The sequence below is a fragment of the Pogoniulus pusillus genome, chromosome 13, assembly GCF_015220805.1.
Source record: "Pogoniulus pusillus isolate bPogPus1 chromosome 13, bPogPus1.pri, whole genome shotgun sequence".
Classification (NCBI taxonomy): Eukaryota; Metazoa; Chordata; class Aves; order Piciformes; family Lybiidae; genus Pogoniulus; species Pogoniulus pusillus.
The window spans coordinates 23,531,785-23,559,196 of record NC_087276.1 but is presented as its reverse complement, the minus strand read 5'-3'; the positions used below and the strand labels follow the sequence as shown (position 1 = coordinate 23,559,196).

The window sequence follows — 27,412 nt, the reverse complement described above, 5'->3', positions numbered from 1 at the left end:
GCCCAAAACTGGCTGCAGCTCCACCTTGGAACTCTCCTTATAAGAATTTTATGGTAGAGGTGGCTGGGTAAAGTTCTAAAGAATCCCAAACATACTATATTTGGTTGTCCTGATGCATATAATCTGTTTTCAAGTAACGATTGTCCCAAGGTTAGGACTAGAGTTCCCTGGGCTGCCTGAAGTGATTAGTTGAAATTTTTGAATGAGACCTCTGCAGTTTTCTTCCACACCATTGGCTGCTCCTGTCTTGCCTCCAAGTCCTGTTTTATTAATATTGTCTGCAGTTTCTGAGTCTTGTCCTGTAACTACTAAGTAGTTTAGTAAATACTAAATGTACAAGGATTGAGAAGTAGAGTACTTGTGAAGGGTGACCAAGGCAGAATGCTTGGTACACACCTGTCTGTTGTCTTCTAGATGTCTCTCCATCCCCATCTTTCTTGCTCTCATAATTCACTTCTACTCTGCATTTGTATCTGTTTGGGTGTTGCTTACCAGAATTGCAGCTCTGACTCGTCTCTCTGCGTGGGTTATGTCCATGCTTCCTACTGCACCACTTGATCACCTTTAGACCTTTAGTGTTTTGCTGGGTGCTCAATTTTCTCTTATCCCTTGCAGTAAAATATTAAGCTATGAATCATTCACTCTTTTATGCTTACAGTGCAGCACTTGGTGAACAGTACTTCTACAAATTAAGTAATAATTTTGTTCTTTGAAAGTCCAGAGCTGCTTATTAGTTTAAAAACATGCCAGACACCTTACCTGGAGATGTTTTATGTCCACCCTTGAAGACAGAAATCTGAAGACTTGCTTGCCTTGTTTATTTCCCAGTGTAACAGCAGTTATGGCCAATTTGATGCCTGTTGTTCTAGCAGTAACTACTTAAAGGTAGATGATGGAGTTGTGGCTAAAGTGTCACATCTGTTCTGCAGAGAGATTCAACAGCCAGGCATTGATTTAATCTCCCTGCAGTTTAACCACAGAGAGACTTTGCTGCCGTTGCTGAAGATGTCACTTACATAATGTGATGTCTTCTAAAATCAAACTGGTAGTTTTCATTATTTAGCAGCAGAAACCGGAGCAGAGCCAGCTCTGCCCTTCTTGTTGGGTCTCTTCTCTTTAGTTGAGTTTTGCTGCTGATAAATGCTGCACTGCCCATTGTGCTCATGCTAGTTCACAGTGTCAGCATCAGTGACAAAGGTGCTGGTGATGTCAGGGGTGTTCTTTTGTTCCTTCCCCCCACCCCTCTTTTCTCACTTTGAAACCATATTAATTTTTAGACTTAACATCAATTTGGTAGTTTCTGAACCTTTACAAGGGCAATGGACCTTTTGTAGCTTTGCTGGAACAAAGACATTTTAAGAATCTTAATAGAGAATCTTGTAATCTTATTACAACTGCTCTGGACTGTTTAAATCGCTTCCTTGTACTTAAATCACAATCTGTCACCAGCTATTTCTTGATTGTAGTTTTTGTCCGATGCAATTTATCCTTCTCTGTGTTGGTGGTTTTTTTGTTCTTTTTTTTTTTTTGAACTCTGATTGTGCAACCCTTGGTTGGCAAGCAGTTTCTTCCTCAAACAATTCTTCTGACTTCATTGGGACTAATTGTGCGAGTAATTGCTCACTGGCGTAAGGGTTGCACAGTTCACAAATACGATCTGTCTTTGGAGGATGTGGTGGACAAAACTCATTAAAATAACTGATATTCCCATTTCTGATATTCCTTAGGGAAAGACAGAGTCTTTTTAAAGGTAACTTCCTCCTGAGATGTGGACACTAGCAACTCCCTGAGACACGTTTCCTTGTAGGTGGGCAGTCTGTGCTCAGGTGGCACATTGTGTGTTGCTGTCTGGGTGCACAGCCCCCAGCAGCATCATAGTTTGGTTACCCACGATTTTTAATTTCTTTTCCTGTGAGTAGTGAGGATTTCTCCAGCCAAATCTGTTGATCCAGTTGCTGCTGCACCTGCCTTTCTCTTAACTTTCAGCTCTGTTTGGACAGGAATGAAGTTTATGACAGTAGCAGTAAAGCAGAAATGTTTGATCTGACCCTGTGCAATCAGCTCAAATTTCAGATGATTAATTAATTCCTTATCCTTCCGTTCTAAACAGAACTATTTTAACACGCCTGCCTGTTCGATGATGGATGGTCAAGCAGTGTCCTCTGTCATGTGGTTTATGTAAAGAAAAGCACTTCAATTATCATGTGAAAAACAGAACTTTAATGAGTTTATTCAGTTAGCTAATTAATCAGTGAAAAACACCCTTCCATTTTGTCACATTGCTGGAATGTGACTGCTAATGTCTGTTTAGAGAGAGATCTGCATTGTGCGTTAGTAGCAGTATCAGATCCAGGGAGGATCTGGTGAATCCTTGAGATGTCTCTGCCCAGGTATTTAATCATTTGATAAAACCCTTTTTCTGTAATAACCATTCTAAAGCATAAGACTGATACCTGTTATCTACTGAAATACTTGCCTTCTGAGCACATACTGGCTAATTATGGGTTTATGGTTGCCTCTTCTAATACTGTGATATTTGCAGTGATTTTCTTTTTTAAGGGCTTGGGATGCTTGTTACTTATGAGAATTGTTACTATTTATTTGCTGCTGTTGTTGAGCAGAGTTCATTTAGTTAAACTATCTCCCAACATAGGATAGCGTTTCTCAGGAAGTAAAGATAATGCCTCTGGAATGTTTTTAGATAAAGAGCATAGGTGACAGAGAGTACTTAGAACGGGCAGAGGGAAATAGTACATCCTAGTGTAATTGCAGTTGTTGAGGATCTCTGCAACTTTCTTATGTATGTTTTTAATTAGAAAATTTTACTTGCCTCTCAGAAGAGCAGGAGGACTCTCACTGCACTGGACTGTTTTTGCAGCCCATCTTTTTTGTACTCTTTCAGCAAATCAAGTGCTTTCTGAAGATTCTGAAAGATTCTACCCGTGCGACTTCTCTGAAGGATATTTGTGCTTATCTGTTTGCCAGTTCTCTTGGGAAGATTTAATAAGAAGAAGCATGCAGAAATGGTTGAGTAGTTTTACTAGGCTGTCAGAATTCTTAGATTTTAGAGGAGCTGAAGTATAAAAGCTCATGAAACAAAAAAGTCACTTTAAAAACGGGTTTAAGCCTTGAGGTGTATCATCAAAGATTGGGAAGGTTTTTTTCAGTCTGCAAAACTGCTTAAGTGTTGCATTTAAAGTTTACAAGTCATGGAGCCCTTTGCGAAAGACTGAGACAGACTGAAGTGTCTGGCTTTTCTTTACATCTGACTACCTGGTGAATAATCTCCTTTTGCCTAGCCTGCTGCTTCAAGCACACTGAATAGTGTAGCTCACATTTTGGTGTCTATCTGCCAACTGATAATGTCTGCATATATTGAATTTCACAATAATATGGACGTAAGATGCCTTCAAGAGAACTTACAATGTCTTGAAAAGTCAGAACATGTTAAATAAGTGAAGGTGTGCAATACTGGGGAGTGCTCTGCATGATGGGAGCTCTGCTTGAATTGCAGGCTACTGAAATCAGAATCATAAACTGGTTTGGTCTGGAAGACTTTGAAGATCATCTAGTTCCAGCCCCTGGCCAAGGACACTTTTCACTAGACCAGGTTGCTTAAGGCCCCTCCCAACCTGGCTTTGGCTGCTTCCTGATTGTGAGCTTCTGGTCTCCAAGGTTGCCTTCTCTGGGTGACCTGTTCCAGTGCCTTACCACCCTCATGGGAAATAATTTCTTCCTATTGTCTTATCTGTTGTTGGAATGTTGAAGATGTGATTGACAGCAGGATAGTTTTGTAGGTTGTGCTCTCAGTAGTCTGTGAGGGGGGTTCTGTCCTGCACTTTATGTTCTAGGTCAAGTGATGTTTGCAGACACTTCACTGGGAGCATGTGAGGGATCTCTTAGTCTGGGGCTGGTCACTGACTTAATGGATCCCAAATACAGAAGCTTGGATTTCAATACTGAAGCTTTCCAGGTGTAAATGCAAGAAACATCTCTGCATTCAGGATGCTGAAGCATATTTCCATGCGTATAGGCACAAGATTGTATCTGAGTGCTTTGGGACAGAGCCAGATTTTTAATACTGTTTTTTGGGTCAGCCTGGACATTGCATATTATACTATATTTAATATTATTGTGTTTTCCTGCCCCTGGAAATGATGGTTTCTTTTTAGTTTTATTTTAAAATGGGATTTAGTTTTGTTAATGAGAAGAAAAATAAACTTTAAAAAGAGGAAGAAAATGTGCTTTGCTTTGCTTTAGTTTATGCTATCTAGAAAGGCCTGAATTATGCCATCAAAATTCTGTCTTTTTTGATCATTCAAAGTTTAGAAATTGAAAAGTGATGAGTGGATAGGGGTTTGGGAGAGTGAAAGAAAGGAAGAAACACCCTGATGTGAGTTGCCTTGGTGTTGGCAAAAGATGCTCACAGTGAAACTTCTGTTAAGTAGCAGAACTGGTATGTCACAGGTGTGTGTCTGTGTGGATGCATGTCTATATGGTGACCAAATCTATAATGGCAGTGCTGTTGGTACAAAGTTTTACAGTTAAACCACATTGAGAGCCTATCAGATGTGTGAAAAGGATGTGTCTTGAGATGCCACGAGGCTTGTGCTTCCATCCAGCTCGTCTAGTCTTTTGTCAGAACTCCTGTTTTAATAAAATGCAGTGGCTTTTGCGTTTTCCCCTCTCATGGGAAACCAGAGAAGAGAATTAAGCTCCGCCTGCTGCTTACACGCTAAACATGCAAATACGAGCCCGCTCCCTCCCAGTTGCATCCTCTCTCCTCATGGGTTTCTACATTGTTTTGATTAAAGCGGTTCTTTGCCAACTCCCAGCCCAGAGGGCAGGTAAGAGGAGGAAAAAAAAATCTCCCTGATTACAGCTTGGTGATTAACATAACTTTTGGAGCTTGTAATGTCATCATTTTGCAGAAACAAAATTCCAGCAGCTTCACAGAGTATAGGGCTGACAGGAAGGAAAACATCAAAGTGGAAAAAAAAGAGGAGTTTATTTAAAATATAGTAAGAAGACATAAAACATTGATGCTAACCATTGAGACACATTAAAAATAAAAAAAAAACCAAAACAAACCTTTGAAGTGAAGCATGAAAGATTTAATAGTATTAATTGAATTATGCCCTGGGAGTTCAGGATATGCAGACACATGTGTGAGTGTATGTATGCTGGGACGTGAGCTATGTTAAGGAAGCAAAGGTATTGAGAACTGGATTCATCATGCTTGGTACAGAAATCATACCTTATGAAAGCCCTTTCTATTCTTGGGCTTTACTAGACAACCAACTCAAAGTATAAACAGCAGTGGCACATACTTGCTGTCAACCTAAAAACTGTGCTGAAGCAGAGAAGGACAGGCCTGACAGACTTGGAGAAGGCAAAACAAGCAGAGGAGTTTCTCATGTTCACTTTGAGGATAATTTTGTTTGCTTGTTTTTTAAATCATTATTTTTTTCAAAGGATCACAGAATCGTTTTGATTGGAAAGGACCTTTAAGATCAAGTCCAAACATTCTCTAACTCTATCAAGTCTAGTGCTGAACCGTAATCCTCAACAGCACATCTCTGCCTCTTACAAACATGTCCAAGGATAGAGACTCAACCACTGCCCTCTGCAACCTGTTCCACTGTTTGATAACTTGTCTGGGGATGAAGTTTCTTCTAATGTCCAACTTTAAACCACCCCTGGTGTTGCTTGAGTCCACAAATACCTTTATGCTGTTACAGAAACATAATACCATTGTACCCCATAGTAAGGTTTCCTCCCTTCCTCCTCTGACACTCTGCTCCTAGTCCCAGCCACAGATGTGGGCTCGTTTTGATAGTTACACTTTCATGTTCATGTGTTTTCTCAGTGCCTCATTTTGGTAGCTTTTAGCTTTCCCTATGTTTAGAACTTAGCACTGTTAGGGAAAACCTCTTGCTGGAGGAAGCAGCTGGTCCCTGCGTAGCTTTGTAAATAGATAACAGAGAAAAATCAGAGTCAAGCCTGTGGCACTGTAGCAGTTGCAGTAGCCTGGTGTTGAGGGAACAGTCTGTGGTGTTTGTTTTGTTTTATTTTTTCTCTTTGCAAATTTAAAACTCAGTTTAAGAGTTAACATATTCCACTTGGACATTAACAAGCAGGGAGATTGCAGGGGTGTTAGTGGCTCGACAATCAATCTGATATCCAAAAGGGAGCAACATCAGGCAGGATTTGATCGGCATGGAAATAGTGGTGTGTAGAGACAACTACCAACCCCATCAAGAAGGATAACGAAATTGAGGGTGATCCTAATGCATTCATTTTTCCTCCTTCAGGAAGATGGTTGCTGACGGCGTCAGGCGGGTTGTTTGAGCTCTTCTTGCTGCAAATGTAGTTACTAAATGATTCAGCATGATACTGTGCCCACGCCGTGTAGCAGTATTGATGAATTCATTACCCTTCTGTTAGCTGATGGATGTTAATGGGCTAGAATTTCTTCTGTGCATTTGGACTAGATGGAATGCTCTTGGAAAAAAAAATATTAGAAAATGGAGTGGGTGAGTTTTTTAAAGTCACTTTTTAGATCTGTTTACAAATCCAAAGGGAGAGAGAATGTTGAGGGTTTTTTAATGGCTTGCATTAAAACAGTGGTTAAAAGAATAATCAGCAGTGCAGGGATACCAGGCAGCTGTGGGAGGTACAGACAGTAGTAGCACTAGACAGGGGATTTACTTGTCTTTTTTTTTTTTTCCTTTCCAACATATTGCAAGCCACAATTTTAATATGTTTCAGTACCTGAGGGTAGCCTACAAGAAAGCTGAAGAGGATCATTTGACGAGGGCTTGTAGTAATGGGATGAGGAGTGATGTGTTTGATCTGGAAAAGGGTAGTTTTAGACTGAATATTAGGAAAAAAATCTTTACAGTGGAGGTGGTGAGAGACTGGAACACCTTTCCCAGGGAGTTCATGAATGCCCTCTCCCTGGAGGTGTTCAAGACCAGGTTGTACAGGGTTTAGTGTAAGAATCATAGAATCAGATGATATTTCAGGTCTCTTCCAACCCAACCACAAACCATTCTATGATAATTCACTGCTTCAGAGGTATCAGAGGCTTGAGTTTTGGTTTACAAATGGTAGAGATTGTCTTCTACATGTGGACTCTTTACAGAGGGTTTGAAGTCCCAAGGACAAGTGCAAAGTTGCTGGTCACAGAGTATCAGAGCTAGGAGGGTGTAAAGTTCTCTGCAAGAGCTGACTGGAAGAAAATGACCTTTAGTAATGGAACAGGCACAGATGCTTTTGAGTAACAAGCCTTTGTCATCCTTTCTGAGAAGAGCAAGCTAACTCCCACTCAAATAATTTTCCGTCTAAATAACCAGAATAGATAAAACAGTAGGTAGAATATTAGTGCTGAAAGAGAGGTTCAGAGAACATTTGCAATTGTTACACTGACAGCTGAAAATTTTTGTAGAGCTGCATGAAAGAATGTTAGATATACTGGCAGCTCTGAGCCAGACTTTTTTTTCCTCCCTCCCCAACTCCCCTCCAAAATAACAAACCAATAATAACAAATATTTGAATCTCTCCAAAGGGATGATTCTTATTAGTGCCTGAATGAAGGAATTGGAAAGTTTCAAGTAGCATAATGAGGAAAAATCTTTATAGGAAACATGCTGATTTTTTTTTTGAGGAGTCTTCTAGTGATTCACTTCCATCAAAGATAAACTTAAGAATATAGCTCAAAAAACAGGAACTGGGGCAGCCCTGAAGTAGACCAGAGTGACTGGCATTATTTTTGAGTGCTGTTTCATGGTGAGCCTAAGCCAGTCTAAATTCAGGCTACTGATGGCAGGGTTGTTCTGTTCTCTCCTTTGGATGGAATTGCTTTTCCTACTGAGGTATAGTGCTGGGTATGTTAAACAGCTCTGTTAGGAAAAGAGAAAAGAGGTAGGATTGTTTGGAAAGGATTTTGGAAGCTGCGTGGTGTACAGCGTGAAAAGATAAAGGTATGGAGGAGGGAGAGCTGAGGGCAGATAGCTAAAATTTGTGTGTAAAAGGGTGAGGCCAAGATTTTAAGGCGGGAGCCAATTTTAAAAGAGTAGATGACCAAATTTCCTTCCTTTTTTTTGTGGCTGTCTTCTTCATGAAACAAAATGAGGTTGTTCCTGTTACTAGGGAATAAAAGGCAATTTTGCTGAAAACCCCATTTGCAGTTCTTGCACTGTTACCTGCTGAAAGCAAGCCCGGAATAAACCCATCACCTTTAACTTCACCACCAATTTGAGCTTTCAGGGTGCAGCTTTACATTTTGCCTTGTGATACGTAACTGTAGATTGCTGTTGAGATGAACGTTACTTCCCCAATTTGTAGTGCACTTTAGGGTAATGAGAGTGACCTTGGGATGAATTGGTTTGGTGACCTGATCTGTCAGAAACCCCAGCTATCCTTCTCCCCCTCACCTCCCCCAGTTTTTGAGATTAGCTCACTGAACCCTTTCTGTCTCCAGATCTCGCCTGTGATGGTGAAGTGGGTAGGAGCAGGACATGGAGCAGGTAGGAGCAGGATGCTCTCCTCAGCAGCAGCCCTCAGCCAGCTGAGAGTAGAGTGTAAGATGAAGACATATCCTCAGTTCCTCTCTGGCTTTTGGCCAAAACATTCCTCAAGTGGGGCACATAGCAGGTTTTAGGATATACATTTCCTGCATTATGGTTTTATAGCAACTTAGTCATGAGGGTACAGCTGCATGTAGCTTAATTTCTGAGGGCTAAGGTAGCCTCAAGTTAGTTGTTAGCAGTTGTGATAGTTGAATTAAGTTTTAGGGCATTGATGATTGTAGGTAGGATACTAAACTCCTTTTTCTTTACAGGCTTGTAGTTTGTACTAGCAGCCAGTACTCAATGGAAGGAAAATGGTAGTGGTCTGGCTTTATGGACAGATACGGCTTTGCAGAGCTTGTACTGTGCCTTCAGCAATCCTTTTAATTAGAAATTTGTGTCTTAGAGTAAAAGTACTAGTCTTTCAACTCCTACCAGTAGTAACATGGTGGCATGGTTTTACTGGGACAGAATCCCAGGCCAGCTATGGGCTGCAGACTGGGAGTAGTTTGGAGTCAGCCACAGCAGGTGCCCTGAGGCTCCAGGTGTATGCCGTATCGTGAACATTGTGCTCAGTTAAAGGGGTAAGTTTGCTGAGGAGAGGAGGGCTTCCTGCATGGCCTTTTCCTGAGCTTGGTTCCCCTTCCTTGCCCTGCTTCCAAGGGCTGCTTTCCTGTTCACTGTGGCTGCTGTACCCTCATTGGGCTGAGTATAATTTTATACTGGCATTGGGATCAGTTTGGCTGTTTCATTAAATTAGTTTTCATTTCAACCCATGGGTCTTCTCACCTTTTCTTAGTTCCCCTTCTCTGCTGAGGAGGTGGGAGAGCAACTACTGTAGTTTAGCCCCAGATACAGGCTAAAGGTAGACACATGGAGACTTAAACTGTTTTTTTTCCCCTCTTAATCTTTGTCATGGTGAGCATTTGCCTTTGGCCTACTGAATTTATTGATGTGGTTTCATGTCTGGGGTGTGTAGGTGGATAGGAGAAACTGCACATGGTGATGTCTGCTTCATAATAATAAAATGCAAACCGAGTTTAGTTAATGAAATCATTGGTTAATTGTGAGTAGCAGGTACCTTTCCAAAATATCAAGTCTGAGACATAAACACAACACACATACACACACATATATATGAATGTAGTAGTTCCTGTCAGCTTTAAATTAAAAAAAATGCATCTTTGTAAGAAAACACCATGGCTTAAAGAGTGTGGTCAACATTTTGTGGTCCTGGAAGCTTTTAGGCTGCATTAGCTGCAGTTCCTCCTGTGTTCAAGCTGATCTAGTAGGGTTGTTAGCTCTTGGCAGAGAAGGTGTAATGACTTGCCTTTGGCAGGTGGCTGTCACCCAGTAAGCAGCCTAAGTGACGAGGCTGGACTTTCTGATTTGTGATAGATTGTAAAACACATCCTTTGACAAGGGTGAAAATAAAAAAGAGGAGAAATGTCTCCTACTGTCTCCAATTCAGTTGAAAATGCTGCTCAAATCCACTTGGTAGCTCCAGTGTATTCCAGATTGTTATCTTTTTGCTGGGGCACGCACTGGGGTGATTTTTAGTTTTCCTAGTCTACTTGTGAGAATAAAAGGCAAAGTGCTTTCATTCAAGTAGGTAATCCCTAGAGAACAAATTCCTTGTGAAAGTTTAGCTAGGCATTTCCACTGCCCTGTTGGATTAATTTGCATTTAGAATTCCTGGTTCAGTGCATACTGGCTTGACCTTACTCTGTATCCTGCAATATTCTGTTACTCATTACACACCCAGCGCTTGCTGTATTACCAGGGGGAACCTGAGTTCCTTCTGAAATGTAGGTAGTGCCATTGATGACACTTGGCCCAGCCACAGAAGGAGGAATGTGTTATTTATAAAGAGATGTCAAAGCTTGTAATCCTAAAATTAGATCTCCAGTGTAGGCCGGCTTTGGATCGTTTGTGGTGATCTGCAGGGCTCTCGCAGAGGCTGTCCTCCTACCCAGCACTTGGGAGTGTATTTCCACACTGTCAGTAGTTCTAGCTACCTTACCTGCTGCAAAGTCAGACCTAACAGGGAATGTCTGACAGCTCTGGCTTGCTGGATCCCAAAGCAAAATGATGAGGTAGCACTGGTTGTTCTTCACTGCAGGATGCAACTTAGATTTCTACTGCTTTCTGTAACTCTTGAGTAATGAGATAAGCTCTCCAGTGAGCTCAAGCACTGCCCTGGTAATTTAAGTAGACATGAAGTAAGAAAAGGTGTTATAAAGAAAACTTAAGCAAATCTGTTTTACAACTAAGTGGCCCTTCCAGCTGGAGTTAGTTTTTTTCTCTGTGAGTCTTGAGAGTCAGTGTAGAATCTAACCTTGGGGTTCATGAATATGCATAAATGTGAAGGAGAATTAATTTTCAGCATTAACTCTTTAAATAAAGAAATAATTTGGCCACCTGCTGTCTGTGAAAGCTAACCTTGTTCTCTCATTTGTAAAAGGGAGTGGAAAGCTTCCAAAACTTTGAATTTTGAACCATTTCCTCTTCTCAGAAATTACACTGAAGCAGACAAGCATTTAAGCTGTGAAAAATGGAAATGAAACCTTTCTTCTGGCCTTAGCCCTGTTCTTCAAACCGTTTGCCAATCTGTATTTGTAACTCATTTCCTAAACAATTTTGAAGGTTGAGGAAGGGCATTGATGGTAATTTCAGTATCTTCATTTGACTGTTTTACCCACATGAATTGCTGTTTTCTCTGCTGTACAATAGCCAGAGAGAGCTAATAAGTGTGCTGCTTGTTGGCTTTTATGTATAGTGCCAAGCTTCTTTACTTCTCTTAATGTTCCTCTCCAAGTGGCCACAGTGTGCAGTTGCCCCTCTTCCTGTTTGCTTTTGGGAACAGTGTTTGTATTGCAATAGGATATTACACTCTAGGCAGTATAGTGATAGCCTCTGGTCATCCAGTTGTTCTGTGAGAATTATTTATGAAGGATGGGGGGGGAAAGGTGAAAGAATTAGGTCTGAAAATTCTTCCAGCAGTGTGGGATCCAGTGTAAGAAAAACAACGTTGCTTATTTTTTTAAATTGATTATTCTGTTTTTGAAGTTTAAACAAAGGCTTGTGCTTAATATTTCTGACAGGGATTTCTGGTTCCTGTGTGTGGAGAATGAGACCAAGAGCACAGTGAGTTTGGATTTGTACGTGGAACCAGAAGAAAGCTGGGATGTGAATTTACAGTGTTAGACAATGGGAATCCTTTTCCTTTGCCATAAACAGGAGCTTGCTGCTACAGTTGGATTTGTGCTTTTTGCTCAGTGCGGGTGTGGTGTCAGTGTTTGTCTGTCTGGGGGAGCTTCTGCCTTAATCAGCAGCAGGCAGCACTTTCCTCAGTTTGATTCTTTGCTCTCCAGGCCCTGGGTTCTCCGATTTATCCTGGAGTATGGGTCCCCAGGGATTGCCTGTCTGTCTCATTCCACCTTGGCAGCAAGGAGAGCAGCTCTCTAGCTATTTGTGTGTGCTCGCACCTCAGAGTGGCACAAGCCTCGGTTTTATGTTAAATTGGAGCTTCTCCTAGCAACCACCGCAGCAGATCTTGGGCTAGGGGAGGTGCTTGGTGGCTCTTTAAGGCTTTATATTTCGCTTCCATTCCTTTGGAATGATGGTGAGGTGCAAATATCCTGGGTGGTACTGTTCCTATCGCTTTGTTCAGAGGATGTGCTGTCATGGATGGTCCCTTCCGGCCTCTACCTTTCTGTGATTATACAAAGCTGCTTAGCGGCAAACCGGCCTCTTCATAGCCCCCTATGTCCCCAGTATTGCAGCAGGTCAATGTTGGTCCCTCAGTTGTCAGCACAGCTGCTGAGGACTGTCCTTTTGAACCGAGTAAGGGAATCTCCCTGAGCTCTTCGAGTGTGTTTTCTAGTGATTGCCAGAAGAATCTTTGTATTGGAGTATGACTCTTTGGATGAAAACTTGTAGCTGTCTTTTCCTGTATTTCTTGACTGGGGAGATGTACATTTAAGGTGTGTTGAAATCACAGAGTGGCTGAATTAATAACTGCATACAGAAAATCCCCCTCTTTTTTTGTGCATGTTACTTAACTGTAAGTGTCTAATCCAACTTAATATACGTTGCCTGTAACACTGGTAATTAAAATTTTATGCAAATTTCTGGTGAATTCCTTATGTTTAATGCTATTTTAAACATTTTTATGGCCCACTTGATACCTGTTTCCGGTCCATACTTAGCTGGACTGTGTATATATTTACCTTCAGGCTGCCTATGAAGGGCATTTTATCAGTGCAGACAAACCCTGGTTTTAGTTTTGCATTCCAGAGATCTGAATGGACTCTGCTGAGAGCCTGTACATAGGTGAATTTGTGTGGCTGTTACTTTGAACTAAGCTTATGAAGGACTTTGTGGCTTGGCCTCATTTCTGTGTTAGTCTTAGCAAATTAGAGATAGTTTCCTCATGTAAATTTGATTTGCTGAATTTAACCTCTTGCGAGACTGAGATGTTGAGAAATTCAGTCAAGAATTTCTTCTGTCTTCACATTGCATCTTGAAAAGCACCGTGAGAATTCATAGAATTACAGCATGGTGGGGTCTGGAAGGGACTTCCAGAGATCTACTCCAAATTCCTTGCTAAAGCAGGGCCACCCACAGCAGGTTGCCCAGGACCATGATGTCCAGTCAGGTTTGGAATCTCTCCACAGAAGGTGATTCCAATATCTCTCTGGGCAGCCTGCTCCAGGGCTTTGAATCATAGAATCAGTCAGGGTTGGAAGGGACCACTAGGTTGATTTCATTTCACCCCCCCTACCATGGGTGGGGACACCTCACACTATATCAGGCTGGCATCCTCACAGCAAAAATCTTTCTCCTTCTGTTCAGATGGAACCTTCTCAGTTCCAGTTTGTGCCTGTTGCCCCTTCACCTGTTGCTGGACACCACTGGAAAGAGTCTGACCCCACCCTCTTGCCTCTCATCTTTTAGCTGTTATTGATCACTGAGAAGGTCCCCCCTGGGGCTGTTCTTTTATAGGCTGAACAGCCTCAGGTCTTTCCTCCTCATAGAGGTGCTCCAGGCTTCTCAGCATCTTTATAGTCTCCACTGGACCCTGTCCAGTAGTTCCCTGTCTCTCTTGAACAGGGGAACTCAGGACAGGACACAATACTGCCCTGACCTGCTTACACCCTTCTTAATGCACCCCAGGCAGCCACTGGCTGCCTTGGCCACAAGGGCCCATTGCTGTGGCTCATGGTGAACTTGTTCTCCACCAGCACTTCCAGGTCCTTCTCTGCAGAGCTGCTTTCCAGCAGAACAACCCTTCACCTGTACTGGTGCAGGGGCTTGTTCCTCCGCAGGTGCAGGAGGGGTTAGTGTGCGATGCAACTATTGGTGTAGGAAAAGGAAATGGGATATTGCCCTCCAGGTTACCCTTGATAGCATAGGTGAGTCACCCACTTGGTGTGTGTTTCATTTTCTATCTAAAGATGACAGGTTACTTAGAAAATGGCTTGTAGGGACCAAGGAATTAAAAACGAGGCAGACTAATCTACAGCAAACATACTAACAACTCCCTCTTTTCCCTCAGCTTAACCTTTTAAATAAATCTCTACAAGCTGATGGCCTTTTTCCTGCTGCAAGAGAGGAACAGCAGCTTTCATCAGCTAGATTTACTTTCTGCTTCCTTTGCAGCCGTGCTGTTCAAAATGCAAACTCAGATTTTTGCTGAAGTTGCAAGTGCATTGTACTGCCCTGTGGTTTGTTGTGAGAAGTTAATTCACTGAGGTCTCTGGGTAAAAAAAAAACAACCCTAAACTTTCTCTCTAAGTATTTGATCATGCATTAGAAACGCTTCCTTGCTTTCATGCAGTAGGGATAGCTGGCTTTTTGATCTCTTCAATCATGAGATAGGCTGTTACAGCGCTTCAAGACCTGCAGCCGTCAAGTGAAATGCTTCGGTTTTGTGGTTTGGAAGCAGAGAGTTTGTAAAGCAGGTATTGAAATGTGTGCTGAGGATTACCTCTGCTGCCAAAATTGTTATGTTGAGTATTGGTAGGACTAGATGAGGGGGATTAAAAAGTCCATCTTCTTTCCACTCCAGTCATCCTCTGTGTTTTTAATAGGGTAAAATAAAGTTTAGAATAAATTGTCTTTAGTGGGTTAAAAGGAGAATAGGATGAGAAGGGGAAAAACAGGAATTAATGTTCTGCTTGTTGCTCTCATGAATCAAAGACACAAAAGTAAAGGATTGTTCTAGCAGTAATGGATTGATGGTTTCCAAGTCTGTCACAGGGTAATAAGTGATAGCTTTAATTTTCTGGAAGGGTGAAAAATTATTATTTCACTTGATCAATTTTGTTCTCTTCTTCAAATGTTTGCTCTGTTGGTTGTTCAAAGGACTACTCCAGGGTTACTCTCTGCTAGTAGCCTTTTTCAGAAGGAAAGCTTCCAGTCTGGAGGCTGGAGCTGCAGTGAATAGGATCTTCTGCATGTGTATAACTCCAGGATCAATTGTTTTGTGGTGCAGCTTTGTTAGTAATTCACTTCATAAATTCTAAACATAAACCTGAGTGTTATCCAAATATGGGGTTCTCTCCTCTGGGTCAGGCTATGACTTTTATTCTGCTTCTTGCTCCCACTTCACAGCAAAGCCAGGAATGGTTTTCCTTCATTTAGCTACACTCTGTATGGAAAGCACAGCAGAGCCTTGAGTCCTGCCACTGTTCATTTGGATTCTGCTCTCACACCATGTGCACAGGTTTCTAATGTGTGATACAGCTGGGCAGGAAAAAAGACTCTGCTCTTTCAGGTACTGTTTTTGGAGCTTATATCTTTACGTTACATTTAATTACCTTCTCTAAAAGCAAGGCCAGCATTGGGTTGTTTCTAGTCCTGTCACAGTCTGCCTTGCAGCAGAGCGTGACTGTGTCGCACTGCAGCCTGGTCACCTTACTGATGTGACAGAAAACAAGCCACTGCTGAAGAGCTAATTTTCTGTGAGACCTGAAGTTGATTAGTTTTACTGTGCTGTTGTGTAATTGTTATATTTGATGCAAGAGAGAAAATGGGGAAACTGTTGGAGGATTGGGAGGCCACTGGGTTTGGTGCTGGCTTACAGTTAGCTAGGTATGGCATGTGAAAACACACCCTGATTGTCCCTCTGCCTGCTCATGGTGTGATTAGGATTAATTCTTCAGGTATTTCTTTCACTGGCCAGAGCTGGTGTGCTGAGAAGTAGTAGGTGTTCCCATGAACTGTAAAATTTACCTTCCCAAATACTGTGAGTGGTATTAAAGTGATTTTTTTGATGAAGATGTAACAAGTAATAAAACAAACTTCTCTTTGTCTTTGGTAGGGGAGGTGCAGATAGGTGAGGCATTTGCTTATACAGTGTACAAAACCATTTTAGTGAGGCCTCTTATGCCTGGCCTTTAAAGAAACAAAACTCTCATAAGACAAGAATGTTTTTAATAGATTTACAGTGAGTTAAAAGACGGGAAATGAGGTTAGGAGCAAATGCCTGGTTCTCACAGGGAGAGGTTGTTCCCAGTGAAGTGTCCTGCCAGAGCTCAGTGCTCTTACAAACGCTTTTCCAGATCATCTCCAAGTAATAAAGTGGCCAAATTGAACCAAGTAAGTCAAATTTGAAACAAATCTTGAACTGAAAGGAAGGATGAAAGATTGAGACCTGCTGAGTGATAAAATGGGAGGTGAAATTGCCTCAGTGTGGCGACAATGGGAGCAGAAGTGACCCTGGTTTTATGTGCTTTGGCACAAGTGCCAAAAGGTAAATACACTTTTAGAAAGTATTTGATAAAGAATAGGAAATCGTGAGCAGTAAGTGATTATACTGTGATACATACTTCTGTTGCTGCCAAATCTGAAATGCAGAGTGCTTGGAGTGGTGTCTGTATATCAAGAAATGGGAGTGTAGTATGTGCATGGAAAGACATCAGGGATGATTGGACATTTGGAGCAGCTTCTATATAGAGGGATTGAATTTCAGATCCTCAGTTCAGAAAGAGATGGCCAATTTCTGTGGAATTATGAATGATATGACCTGAATTCTGCTTGTGTTTTTCATGAACTCATACCTCATGTGTACAGCTTGAAGAATAAATGTCCAAGATTAAAGTGAGCTGAAGTACTTCTGTGTGGAGAGTGCTCACTGCACTGTTGTGTGCTTGCTGAGGGTGAAATGAGAAATGTCTCCCAAGCGCCTTCAAAAAAGGATTGGTAGAGACACTGTGCCCATTGCTGGCTGTAGAGCCTCCACCACAGATTGCATCTAAGGTGCCTAAGCTGCTGATAAGGCAATATATATATATATATATATATATATATTATTTTTCCATACCCTTTGCTTGAGGACTTGTATCTGAAGATGCTTGGCTTAGTGGACCTTTTATCAAACTGATTTAGGAGATTCATAGTTCTCGTGGGTTACTTACTGCTTTTCTGATTGGGTGAAAAGCTCAGTCCTTATAGGGAGGCTTTGTTCTTACTCTGGGATCAATATCATCAGTATGACTGTGTTCATAATGAGATTGGCACTTATATCCTCTGCTGCCTCCACTTTTACCAGCTGAAGAAGTTACTGCCTGCAGCTAGTTCTTTCTATGACCGTCTTTCTACCAGATGCTGTCACTTCCTTGGATAATTTATTTCAGCATTGTCTGGGAACTTGGCTTATCCATGATTGACAAGAAGAAATGATTTGGGTTAAATAAGGGAGTGTGTGTTAAGTTTGGGGTTTATTGATACCTCTGCTTTTGAGACTTAGAGAGTGACCAGATTTGGACATTTGGAGTGAAGCAGCAGTTATGAACACCTGGGATTTTTTTATATAGGATAAGCCTTTTCAGATTCTGGGTTTACAGTGCACAACAAACCTGTACATGTGCCAGGAGAAGATGCTTCATTTTATTCCTGTTGCTACCAGCTTTCTGACAACAGAGTGTCATTCTTCTACAGCTGCTTTTAGATATTGGGAAAAGACTAGGGTGGATGCAGGTTACCTGAAGTTTAGTGTTGATCTCATTTAATGTTGTATGATATTTTTTTCTTCTGACAAAAAAATAACTTTAGTGGAACAAAGTAAACTACAGTACCTCACTGGAGCTGTTCTGTAGTAGTTGTACTTGACCAGAATGGTTTTCTAGGAAGGGTGCAACATGCGTTTAGGTTGAGAAGGTCACTGTAGAGCTGTCTGTTGTCTGAGTTGGCACTTAATTCTGTTTTACTTCTGCCTTTTGTAAGTGATACTGCTGCTGCTTCTTTGTTGTGTTTGGAGAAATGTTATTAGAGGACATCTTGAGTTTGGAAGCTCTGGTAATGTGGTAAGTTCCTTTACAGAGTCAGGGCTTAGTGTTCATGCAACTGGTGAATATCAAAGACTGTTCTGTGTTAAATAATAGCAAGACCTGCCAGTTCACCCAAGTAATGTATTCCAAAGCTTTACAAGCCTCTGCTTGCTGGAAACAGTGACTTTAAATAAATAACTGCAACAGCTTTCTAGCTCCAGAGTTTGTGCTTGGGTTCTCTTGTCAGTTATTGCAGTCTTACAATTCAATTTTCCTATGATTAAATATTCTTCTGTGCTGTGCAAATGACACATGGAGCAGAAAACATGGATTTGATGAGTGTTGTCAAATGCACAAAGTAAATGCATTTGGAAAAAAAACAAAATTCCCCCTTAATCTGCTTAGCATTAAAGGTGACCTTGAGTGGGAGTGTGGCCTTCTGGCGCTGGGTTCTCCTCCCTGGTCCTCAGTGGAGTGCGGAGCACTGTTGAAGATCTCTGACCTGAAAATGAGAATTGAGTGTACTTTGCACTTAGCTGAAGTTTCAGACATGGCTTGATTAGTGTTTAGGAAGCTCTGCTCTCTCAGTGCTCTGTAGGAATCTCTGGTGGTAGTGCACTGCAGTTGTCAGTTGTTAGAGGGAAGCTAATGGCTGCTAAGTGTGGAATTTCTAAGGTAGTTTCTTCTCAGCCTGCTGGGATTGCATATCTGTTATTACAGATTCTAGGTGGGTTTTGCCTTGTGGGAAACTAAACACACAGGTTATTGGGAAACTAAATCCAGAAGTAGTTTTGTAGACTTTGTTTCTGTTTTGCTCATAGAATTTTGCATTTGCATCAGCGTGGAGATCTTCCTGCTTTAGCATGTCAGGTTTTCATCTCCAATGTTGAATATTACTTATGAGAAGAGTAAGTTGGTCCTAAAGAAATCCTGCAAGAAAATTAATCAGTTTTTGCCAGCAAAACTTTACAGAATCCCAGCATGGTAGGGGTCAGAAGGGACTTCTGGGGGTCAGTTAGTCCACCCCCCATGCTAAAACTACTTTCTCTATGTAGATTGCTTTCCATGTGGGAATAATTAAAGCCATGACTCATGTGCTTTGTTTTCTTTCCTCACTCAGGTCATGATTTTCGCTTTCTTGTGTCATTCTCTTGAAGAGGGGAAATGATTGTAGTGGAACGTGTTACAAATAAGCCACTGATACGGAGCCTTCGCAGTTCAGAAACGTTCCTAGCAGAGCAAATATAGCTCATTTTTGTTTGTGTTCTGGAATCTGTCTTGGTGAAAAGGGAAATAAAAATGACAACATCAATCAGACGGCAGATGAAGAACATTGTGAACAATTACTCAGAGGCTGAAATAAAAGTTCGAGAAGCGACCTCGAATGACCCCTGGGGTCCCTCCAGTTCATTAATGACTGAAATAGCAGATCTGACATACAATGTTGTGGCCTTTTCTGAAATTATGAGCATGATCTGGAAACGCCTGAATGACCACGGCAAGAACTGGCGACACGTCTACAAGGCCCTTACTCTGCTAGATTACCTGATTAAAACTGGTTCGGAGCGAGTGGCACAGCAGTGTAAAGAGAATATTTTTGCTATCCAGACATTGAAAGATTTCCAGTATATAGATCGAGATGGTAAAGACCAAGGCATCAATGTGAGGGAGAAATCCAAGCAGCTGGTGTCTCTTCTCAAGGATGATGAGCGACTCAAGACAGAGAGGGCCCAAGCCCTGAAGACCAAAGAACGCATGGCTCAGGTGGCCACCGGAGTGGGCAGCAATCAGATCACCTTTGGCCGAGGCTCCAGTCAGCCAAATCTATCCACCAGCTACTCAGAGCAGGAATATGGAAAGTCTGGAGGATCTCCAGCGTCTTACCATGGCTGTAAGTAAAACCAAGCATGCATAAAAAGTTTCTCTTCCTTTTTTTTTGAGAGATTTTGTAATTCTGTTAGAGACGAGAGTAAAAGGTTCCTGCCAGGAGCACTGATGTGCTTATGCTGACTGCAAGGGCTTTTTGCGGTGGCTGAGTCTTTGCAGGCCTGTTCCATGGCACTAATATCTCTTCAAATGACTAGTTAAATATTTGTTTTGGAGACAATGTGTGTTGACATAAATCAATTTTAGAAGCGGCTGTTTGCTGTCAGTTCCCAAAGGTAGCGTTGTCAAACTGCTTTGGTGAATGTTTTCCAGTGTTTGATGTGATGGGCCCCAGCCTCAGGAAGGAGATTGTGAATGAAGTTTTTTTTTGTTTCTAGCTTTAAAATGAATACTTGAAAACTTGTTGAGTTCTTTTTGGTTTAGATATAATTCAGGAAGAAAAATTAGAAGTGCAGAATATTTCCTGCATCATTCTGTTATGTTATGTTGCTGCAATTGTATTTTGGGAAGAGTGTTGGTATCCAGTTTCCTATGTTTGCTCAGCAGTTCCTAGACCAGTGATGCTTTGAATACATCTGTGTTTGTTTATATTATCAGCATTTGACATGCAAGTATCAGTACAAAATACTTTATTTCATCTTTAAAATAATACAGTGATGTGGGAAGAGGAGATTCTTTCTAGCACTGCTTGGGGGAACTCCTTGTCACGTTAGGAAGAGGCCTGATTTGGCACTAAGTCCTTCTTAATATAAGTAATGACCTCATGAAAGCTGCTTTGGCTGGAGTGTCAGTGGTTGTGGTCTAATTCTGAAGGAAAATCTTTGCTTTAAATGAAGGCTTACCGTGTGTGGAGGACTGTAACTGAGCCAGCGTGGTGAATCGATTGAGCACTACTTCTAAGAACCTGAAGTTTATTGTGTCCTGTCCCCCAAAGGTGTGCTCAAATGATAAGTAGAATAGTGGCAGTCCCCTGGCATGCAAGGACATTTTCTGAAGAAGACAGTAGGAGAAAGCAGATCAAATCAAGGATGGAGGGCTCAAAAAGAGTGCATAAAGGTTTTCAAGTATGAGAATGTTTACTGTTTCCCAGCTAACAATGTAACAATACTCGAGCATTGGTTCAGTGTGAGCTTTTGAAGAATTGTAGAATGGTTTAAGATCATTTAGCCTAACCGTTCTCTAACTCTACCAAGTCTAGTGCTAAACTGTATACCTCTGCAGCACATCTACATGATTTTAAAGCCCTCCAGGGACACGGATTCAACTTCTCTGAGAAGCCTGCTCCAGCATTTGAGAACCCTTTCCGTCAAGACATTTCTTCCGATACCAAACTTAAACTTCCTCTGATGCAACTTGAGGCCATTTCCTTCTTGTCCTATCACTTGTTACTATGAAGAACATTTCTATTTAATACCACAACAGCCCCTTTTTTTTTCTGAGGTCTGGAGATCTCTGTGGACAAAAAAATCTTACTTAGGAGCTGGCTTGAAATACTGTTGTTTTCATCCTGAGGCTGCTGGACTGCAGTGTTAGTCACTAAGGTATGCTGAGCACACCTTTGGTTTGTTCCACAGGGTTGTTACTTCATCAGCTCTTAACTTTAATTAGTGTGTAACTATTGTTTGCCATGTTAAATGCTACCAGAGGCTTCAAACTATTCCTTATAGCAAGGCTTGAGCAATACAGGGTGTGTTTGTGAATTGTTCCTTGGACACTTGAAGGATTTTGGTGGGGAGATGTCAAGAGGCAGGTTTGGTGGTTCTGTCAGTGCAGTGCTGATTTTGCTGCACACTCTCATTTCCCTGCCTGTGCCTTTGCTGTGCATCTCTATTTGCAGGGTTGCTTTTGAGGTAATGGTTTCTTAATCTTTTTTTTTTTCTCCTCCCCCATAAGTATGTACCTAAGAAGCTTTAGAAATCTCAGGCTGCTCTTTTACTTCAGCTTCTTCTTCTGTTGTTGACTTTCCTGGACTTAAATTATCTATTAAAAAATGCAGATGGTTGTTAGGTTTTATGATCTGTATCTTTTGAAATTTAAACATGTTTGGGGTTTTTTTGTATGATTTAATTTGTTGTAGAGAAACTCTGCTTCCAGTAATGGAGAACTTTATGTAGAGCTTCATCCTTTATCTTAGGAAACGAGGAAGGGGTTTCATCAAAATCCAGACAATCTGTTACACGAACCTGGGGTTATTCTTGTGCCTTCTAAACTTAATGAAAATGATACTTTTCATTATTTAAAGTGAAAGAGATTGTATCAGACATTGTTTTCTTTTAGTCTATAACAAACCCCTCCTTTTGTTTTGAAAACATGGATTCAGTGAAATCTGTGAAAGGCATTAAGTGATGCCTGGCTCCTTGGAAATACTCGCCTTACAGCAGCTCTGAGATGTGCTTGCTGTGCTGTATATGCCGGTAGAATTGTCTTTTGTTCCTCTGGGCCTTTGAAGAAGAGATCAGAGGCATTTAGATTTGCAATCTATAGCATGAGATTTGCCTACTAAAAATGTACATGCACCCTCTTTGTTCGATATTTAACATATCTGATTAACATCCAAATGAGAATGTAACTGCTTTTTAACCAATGAAATGTTTAATTTCTCAGACTCCTGGTGCATTTTACTTTATTCTGTGCTGGATGCAATGGTGAGAGTTGCAGGTTTTGATAATTCTTTGGCTATAGAATGTCTTCCTTACTTTTGATACTTCTCCTGCTGAAGAGCTGGCTGAAAGAGCTGAATAGCTTCTCCAGGACAGATCACTCGGGAAACAAGTAATTTCAGTGAATAACGTGTCTGGATTGTGCCTGAAGGATCTCTTTCCCCTTCTGTCAGTTACTGAAAGTGCAATATTGGAGAAGTCAGTGGACCCTTTTTATATGCTGATTCTCCAGAGTGTTGAATTAGCTGCACTGTACAGCTCTGACTGTAAACTTTGCAGTGCTCAAACTGCTGCTCTGCTCTGCTTAAGCATCTGTGTAGACTTGTATCTGACAGTGCATTTAAGAAATGGGTTTTCTGTTTGATGCTGAGCCAGAAAGATTTTTCTTGTAGAGTTGCTGTTCTTTGTGTCCCAAATTTATCCTTTATGAGCAAATAAAAGCAGGACTGATAGCCCATGTAGTGTGAGAGAAATCAAGATGGAAAAAGATCTCTTAACTGCTGTACCATCATCCCTCACTGCTGCAGGCAAGGCATGCTGGCAGGCAAGGCCATTTCCCCCAGTTTCCTTGCAGGTATTTTCATTTCATCTCTAACAGTCCTTTAGAAACTGTGGAAAATGAAATGATGAAGCATGATAGTTCTTAATAAAAAAAAGCCTTTCCTCCAAAGCTTTGCCTTAATGACTTTGTTGGCCCTGGAGATTTCTGCACTGTAAAGCTTGTATAATTCTAGGGAGGGCATTATGTCATGTGAACCTTACTGACTATTGATGGAAACATTTGTACCAGTATGGTTTTGCTATCTGGTCTGGTAATCTGTGAATGGGAGCCAAGAGAGATACTGTAAAGCTAAAAGCAAATAGAAAGCTCCTCCCAATCTCCATTTTGTCAACAATTGCTGACATACTGGAGACCACTGGCTATCTTACAGCTTTCATCCAGGGGCAATTAATGTTCAGATTAAGAGCTATTAAATATTTCATCACAAGGTACATAAAAGGTTTTATTTACTTTGGAAAATGTGTAAATGTTACAGAGTTCCATGAAATCTGATAGCAGGTTTTATTTCCCCTTTATTAGGGGAACATTCTTATGTGGTGCTGAAACTAAACCTGCTCAGAAGAGGAAGGAATATAAGGTTAATATATAAAATCTTTTGAGTAGATCCCTTCCTCTGACCTGGCTTTCTGCCTAAATACTGTCTTTATGCTAGATGTTAGTCACTCTTCTTTGAATACTTCAGCTTCTTGTTCCTAGCCTTGTTTTATCCACAGCTGCCAGTGACCACTTAAATAGGATTCTGGATTTAGGGCTGCACAGGGAGAAGTAGGGTGTGCTTAATATAGACCTCTTAAGTCTGAAGTGTGTGCTGGCTCAAGCCTGGGACTGCATTTGTTAGATTTTACTGGTCCTAATAAAGTCCTTCATTCAAGAACTATCTTTTTAAAGTGCTCTTTCAGCAGAGGCTTACACAGAAATATTAATATTACTCTGTTGCTATGCTGGAATCCTCAGCGTGGCAGAAGTGTAACAGTACTGTGTGGCAGACAGGTTAGAGGACTTGCAACATGCTGTGCTTGAGCACCTTGGGCCTGCAGAATCTTCTGGGAGATCTGACAATGCAGGGACTTAGAGTACTTTGTTCTTTCCCGACTCTTCTCTTCAGTGGAACACTCCAGACTATTGAGCTGTGGCTGCTCAGGAAGCAAAGTGTCATCTGCTGTGGCTGGAGTGATTATGTGAGTCAGAAAAATGACGGGAAAATTCTCTACCTGGAGGGAAGTGCCTGACAAAGCCAATTCCTTGGCACTCCTGTCCCCAGAAGATCATGTATTTGAATTAATTTCAACTTGAAAGGATTGCTAGAGGATGTTGGTCCTCTCTCTATACTGCCTCATGTTTAACTCCAAATTTACTGAAGCCTGGCTTATTAAAGAGGTCCTATCATATGATACCTAACTCAGGACCTACCTGTGTTATCTTGGGCCATTCATATCCTTTGGCCATCTGCTGCCTTGGGTTTGATTGGCACTTCGTAACATTGGCAGAGCAGGGCTGGTGTGTTTAAGGCCCTCATTTCATTTACACAAGTGTGGCAGCATAGGAATGAGGTGGCATCCACAATGTGACCTCATTTTAGAGGAGCACTTTGCTCAGAGGTTGACTGCCTGACTCACATCAGATTCATTAGCTGTACAGTCTGTCTGATGGAGAATTGGTGAAAATGGACTGGAAAATGCTTTGATGGATCCTGTGAAATGCCAGGGCTGTTATTCTTACCTGGAAAGATTTTGGGAGCAGTTTTCTTTAGCTGAAATAATGAGTTTTGATATTCCCAGTGGTTATTCACATTAAGTTGAGTCATTATTTAGGAACAGTTCTGTGAAGCATCAGCAAATTTGTGTTCACTCATCTGTTTCAGCCTTGTCTCTCTTTTGCTTGGAGTACAAAATACTTCAGAGGAATTACTGATTTGGGTTTGAGACTGTAGGAAATTCAAAATGCTTTTGTTTATAAAGGCTTTTTTGGAATTTGTTCTGCATCATTTCAAGGTGGCCTTCCATTTTAGTCAGAGAGTATCACAGAATCTCAGCATGGTGGGGTTGGAAGTGACCTCTGGGAATCACCCAGTCCAACCCTCCTGCTAAAGCAGGGGCACCCATAGCAACTTGCCCGGGATCACAGTGGCCAGGTAGCTTAGGAATCTCTCCAGACAGGGAGACACCACAATCTCTAGGCAACCTCCTCCAAGACTCCAGCACCTTCACAGCAAAGTTTCTCCTTCTGTTCAGATGGAACCTTCTGGGTTCCAGTTTGTGCTGTTGCCCCTCATCCTGTCGCTAGACACCCCTGAAAAGAGTCTGGCCCCATTATTTTGCTCCTCCCCCTTTAGCTCTTGATGATCTTTGAAAAGATCCTGTCTGGGGCTGCTCTTCTCCAGGCTCAGCAGGCTGGTTTCTCAACCTTTCCTCCTCACAGAGGTACTTAAGCATCTTTGTAGCCCTAGAATATCTGTCATATCCTCCAGCAGTGAATCTGGATGAGCTGCCTGGATAATTTCTGTAGTTAGAGATGTTGAAGGGATTTGGTAGACTCCTGTGTTACCTGTCTGGTGTCACTTGACCACTTGATTTATCTTCTTACCATACTTTTATTTCTCTCGTGCTCTAAGTAAAGGTGGGAGATGCCATTGGTGTAATCAGGCTTCTGTAGCTGCAGTAAATGATCCAACTATGTCTACTGAGGTGAGCAGAGGGATCACCTGAGGGAGAGAAAATGCTCTTTAACCAAACCAAGCCTTAAGGATTTATTCAATTTAAAAGGAGTTTCCAAAGTGCTCCATCTGCTTCTGTGCAATTGGAAATCGTGGCATAAGGCTGATAAGCAGCTCCACCTTGTCACATCAATAAGTGCTGTTAATTCTTGTATTTGAAAAGCTCTCCTCAATTCCCAGCAGAAAGGTGGATTACATGAGTCCTCCTTGATCAAGCAGTTTGCACATGCCCTATCATAATTTGAGAGGTTAGATTGGCTTTTTCAAAGTATTCATCTTTCTTTAGATAGTCTTTCATTTGAGAACTAACAGATGGCATCACTGCTTGCTTCCCAAGTGAATTGCTCTCAATTTCTAAGTTCTTACCTTCATATTATTCTAATTTTTCACATCAGCCTGGGTTTTGTCTACCTTTGTAGGCGTACTGATTGGAGGAGGGAGCAGCTTTGCTTTCTGAACAGGCATGACTAAGAGATGAATTCTGTTCTTAAGAATGTCATTTGCAGGTGATAAAGCTGGGACTTAATTTCCAGGGTGCTCTGTGCCATTGCTTGGCACTGACATTGAAAAAACAACAGCAACAAAAAACCAACCCAAAAAAGCCCAGTGCACATTTTTGCATGACTATACTCAGTCTCATTTTTTGTGCTGGGACTGATTATTGTTATTAAAGCAAGGAAGCAGTGACTTAGCTTTCTAGGTGCACAGTGTGCATACACTTCAACTCCCTAACTTATCCAAACCTATAGACCCCTACAGAAGGGTCTTAATACAGCCAAAATATAGTAAATTACCCTTTACTATGAGAGACGTCATCGCCTGTGCTAGGAGACAGATGGTGGAGCAGGATCCTGCTTTAGTGATTAACTGAGACTGGAAATGATTTCCTCCTGCTGCAGCTTGAATCGTGTTGAGAAGAGAGCCTGTCCCGACAGCATCTCTCCCTGCAGCAGCAGAGCCCCGCAAGGGTTGCTTCTGAGGAGGGCCAGGATCTCCAAATTCTCAAAGCAGCAACAAAAGCTGAGCTTAGCAGGTCAGAATTGATCTATTGAGTCCCATCTTACATAAACGTCTGAGTTAACTGTCATGTGCTGTGGGATAAGAGATCCTTTGTGTGGCAGCGGTGCTGTTATTGGGGCAGTAACCTTTATGTTGGATCCCTGCGATTAAAACATTAACGCAGGGTGAGGCTAGAATAGGAGGGCAGTTGCAATGCTGTGGGAATGTAGAAGTGAAGCTGCTGGATAAGACATGTCAGGTTACTACAAAGAGCAGTAGTTTGTGTTTCTCTGAGAATCGTGGAAGGCTGTGGGTAGAAAGAGACCTCTAGATACCATCCAGTCCAACCCCCCTGCAGTTAGCAGGAACATCTTCAACTAGGGCAGGTCTCTCACCTAGCCTCAAACAACCTGGCCTGCAGATGGTTCCAGGAATAGGCATATACTACCTCTTTGGACAACCTGGGCCAATTTTTCCACCCTCAGTGGGAAAAAATAAACCAACAAAACTCCCCTTCTCTACCTAGTCTAAATCTCTCATCATCTTCTCTAGTCTAAATATATCCTCTTAAAGTCATCATGCTTTCTTCTGTTGTTACAGGCCCTGCTAAAAGTCTGTCCCCATCTTTCTTGTAAACCTCATAAATATTTAAAGCATTGAAAGGCCACAGGAAGGTCTCCCTGAAACCTTCACTTCCTCAGGCTGAACAACCCCAACTCTCTAAGGCTGTCCTCACAACAGAG

The 27,412-nt window shown here is 41.7% G+C and overlaps 1 protein-coding gene across 3 annotated transcripts in view; it reads left to right on the top strand.

Annotated features, from left to right (window-relative positions):
• Positions 1 to 27,412, top strand: part of EPN2 (epsin 2) — a 50,213-nt gene that overhangs the window by 6,036 nt on the left and 16,765 nt on the right. For all 3 annotated transcript variants that reach the window (XM_064153531.1, XM_064153529.1, XM_064153530.1), the window contains exon 2: positions 18,969 to 19,739. In XM_064153531.1, coding sequence (XP_064009601.1) covers positions 19,148 to 19,739 — 592 coding nt within the window. In that variant the 5' untranslated portion in view covers positions 18,969 to 19,147. The remainder of the gene's footprint in view (positions 1 to 18,968; positions 19,740 to 27,412) is intronic.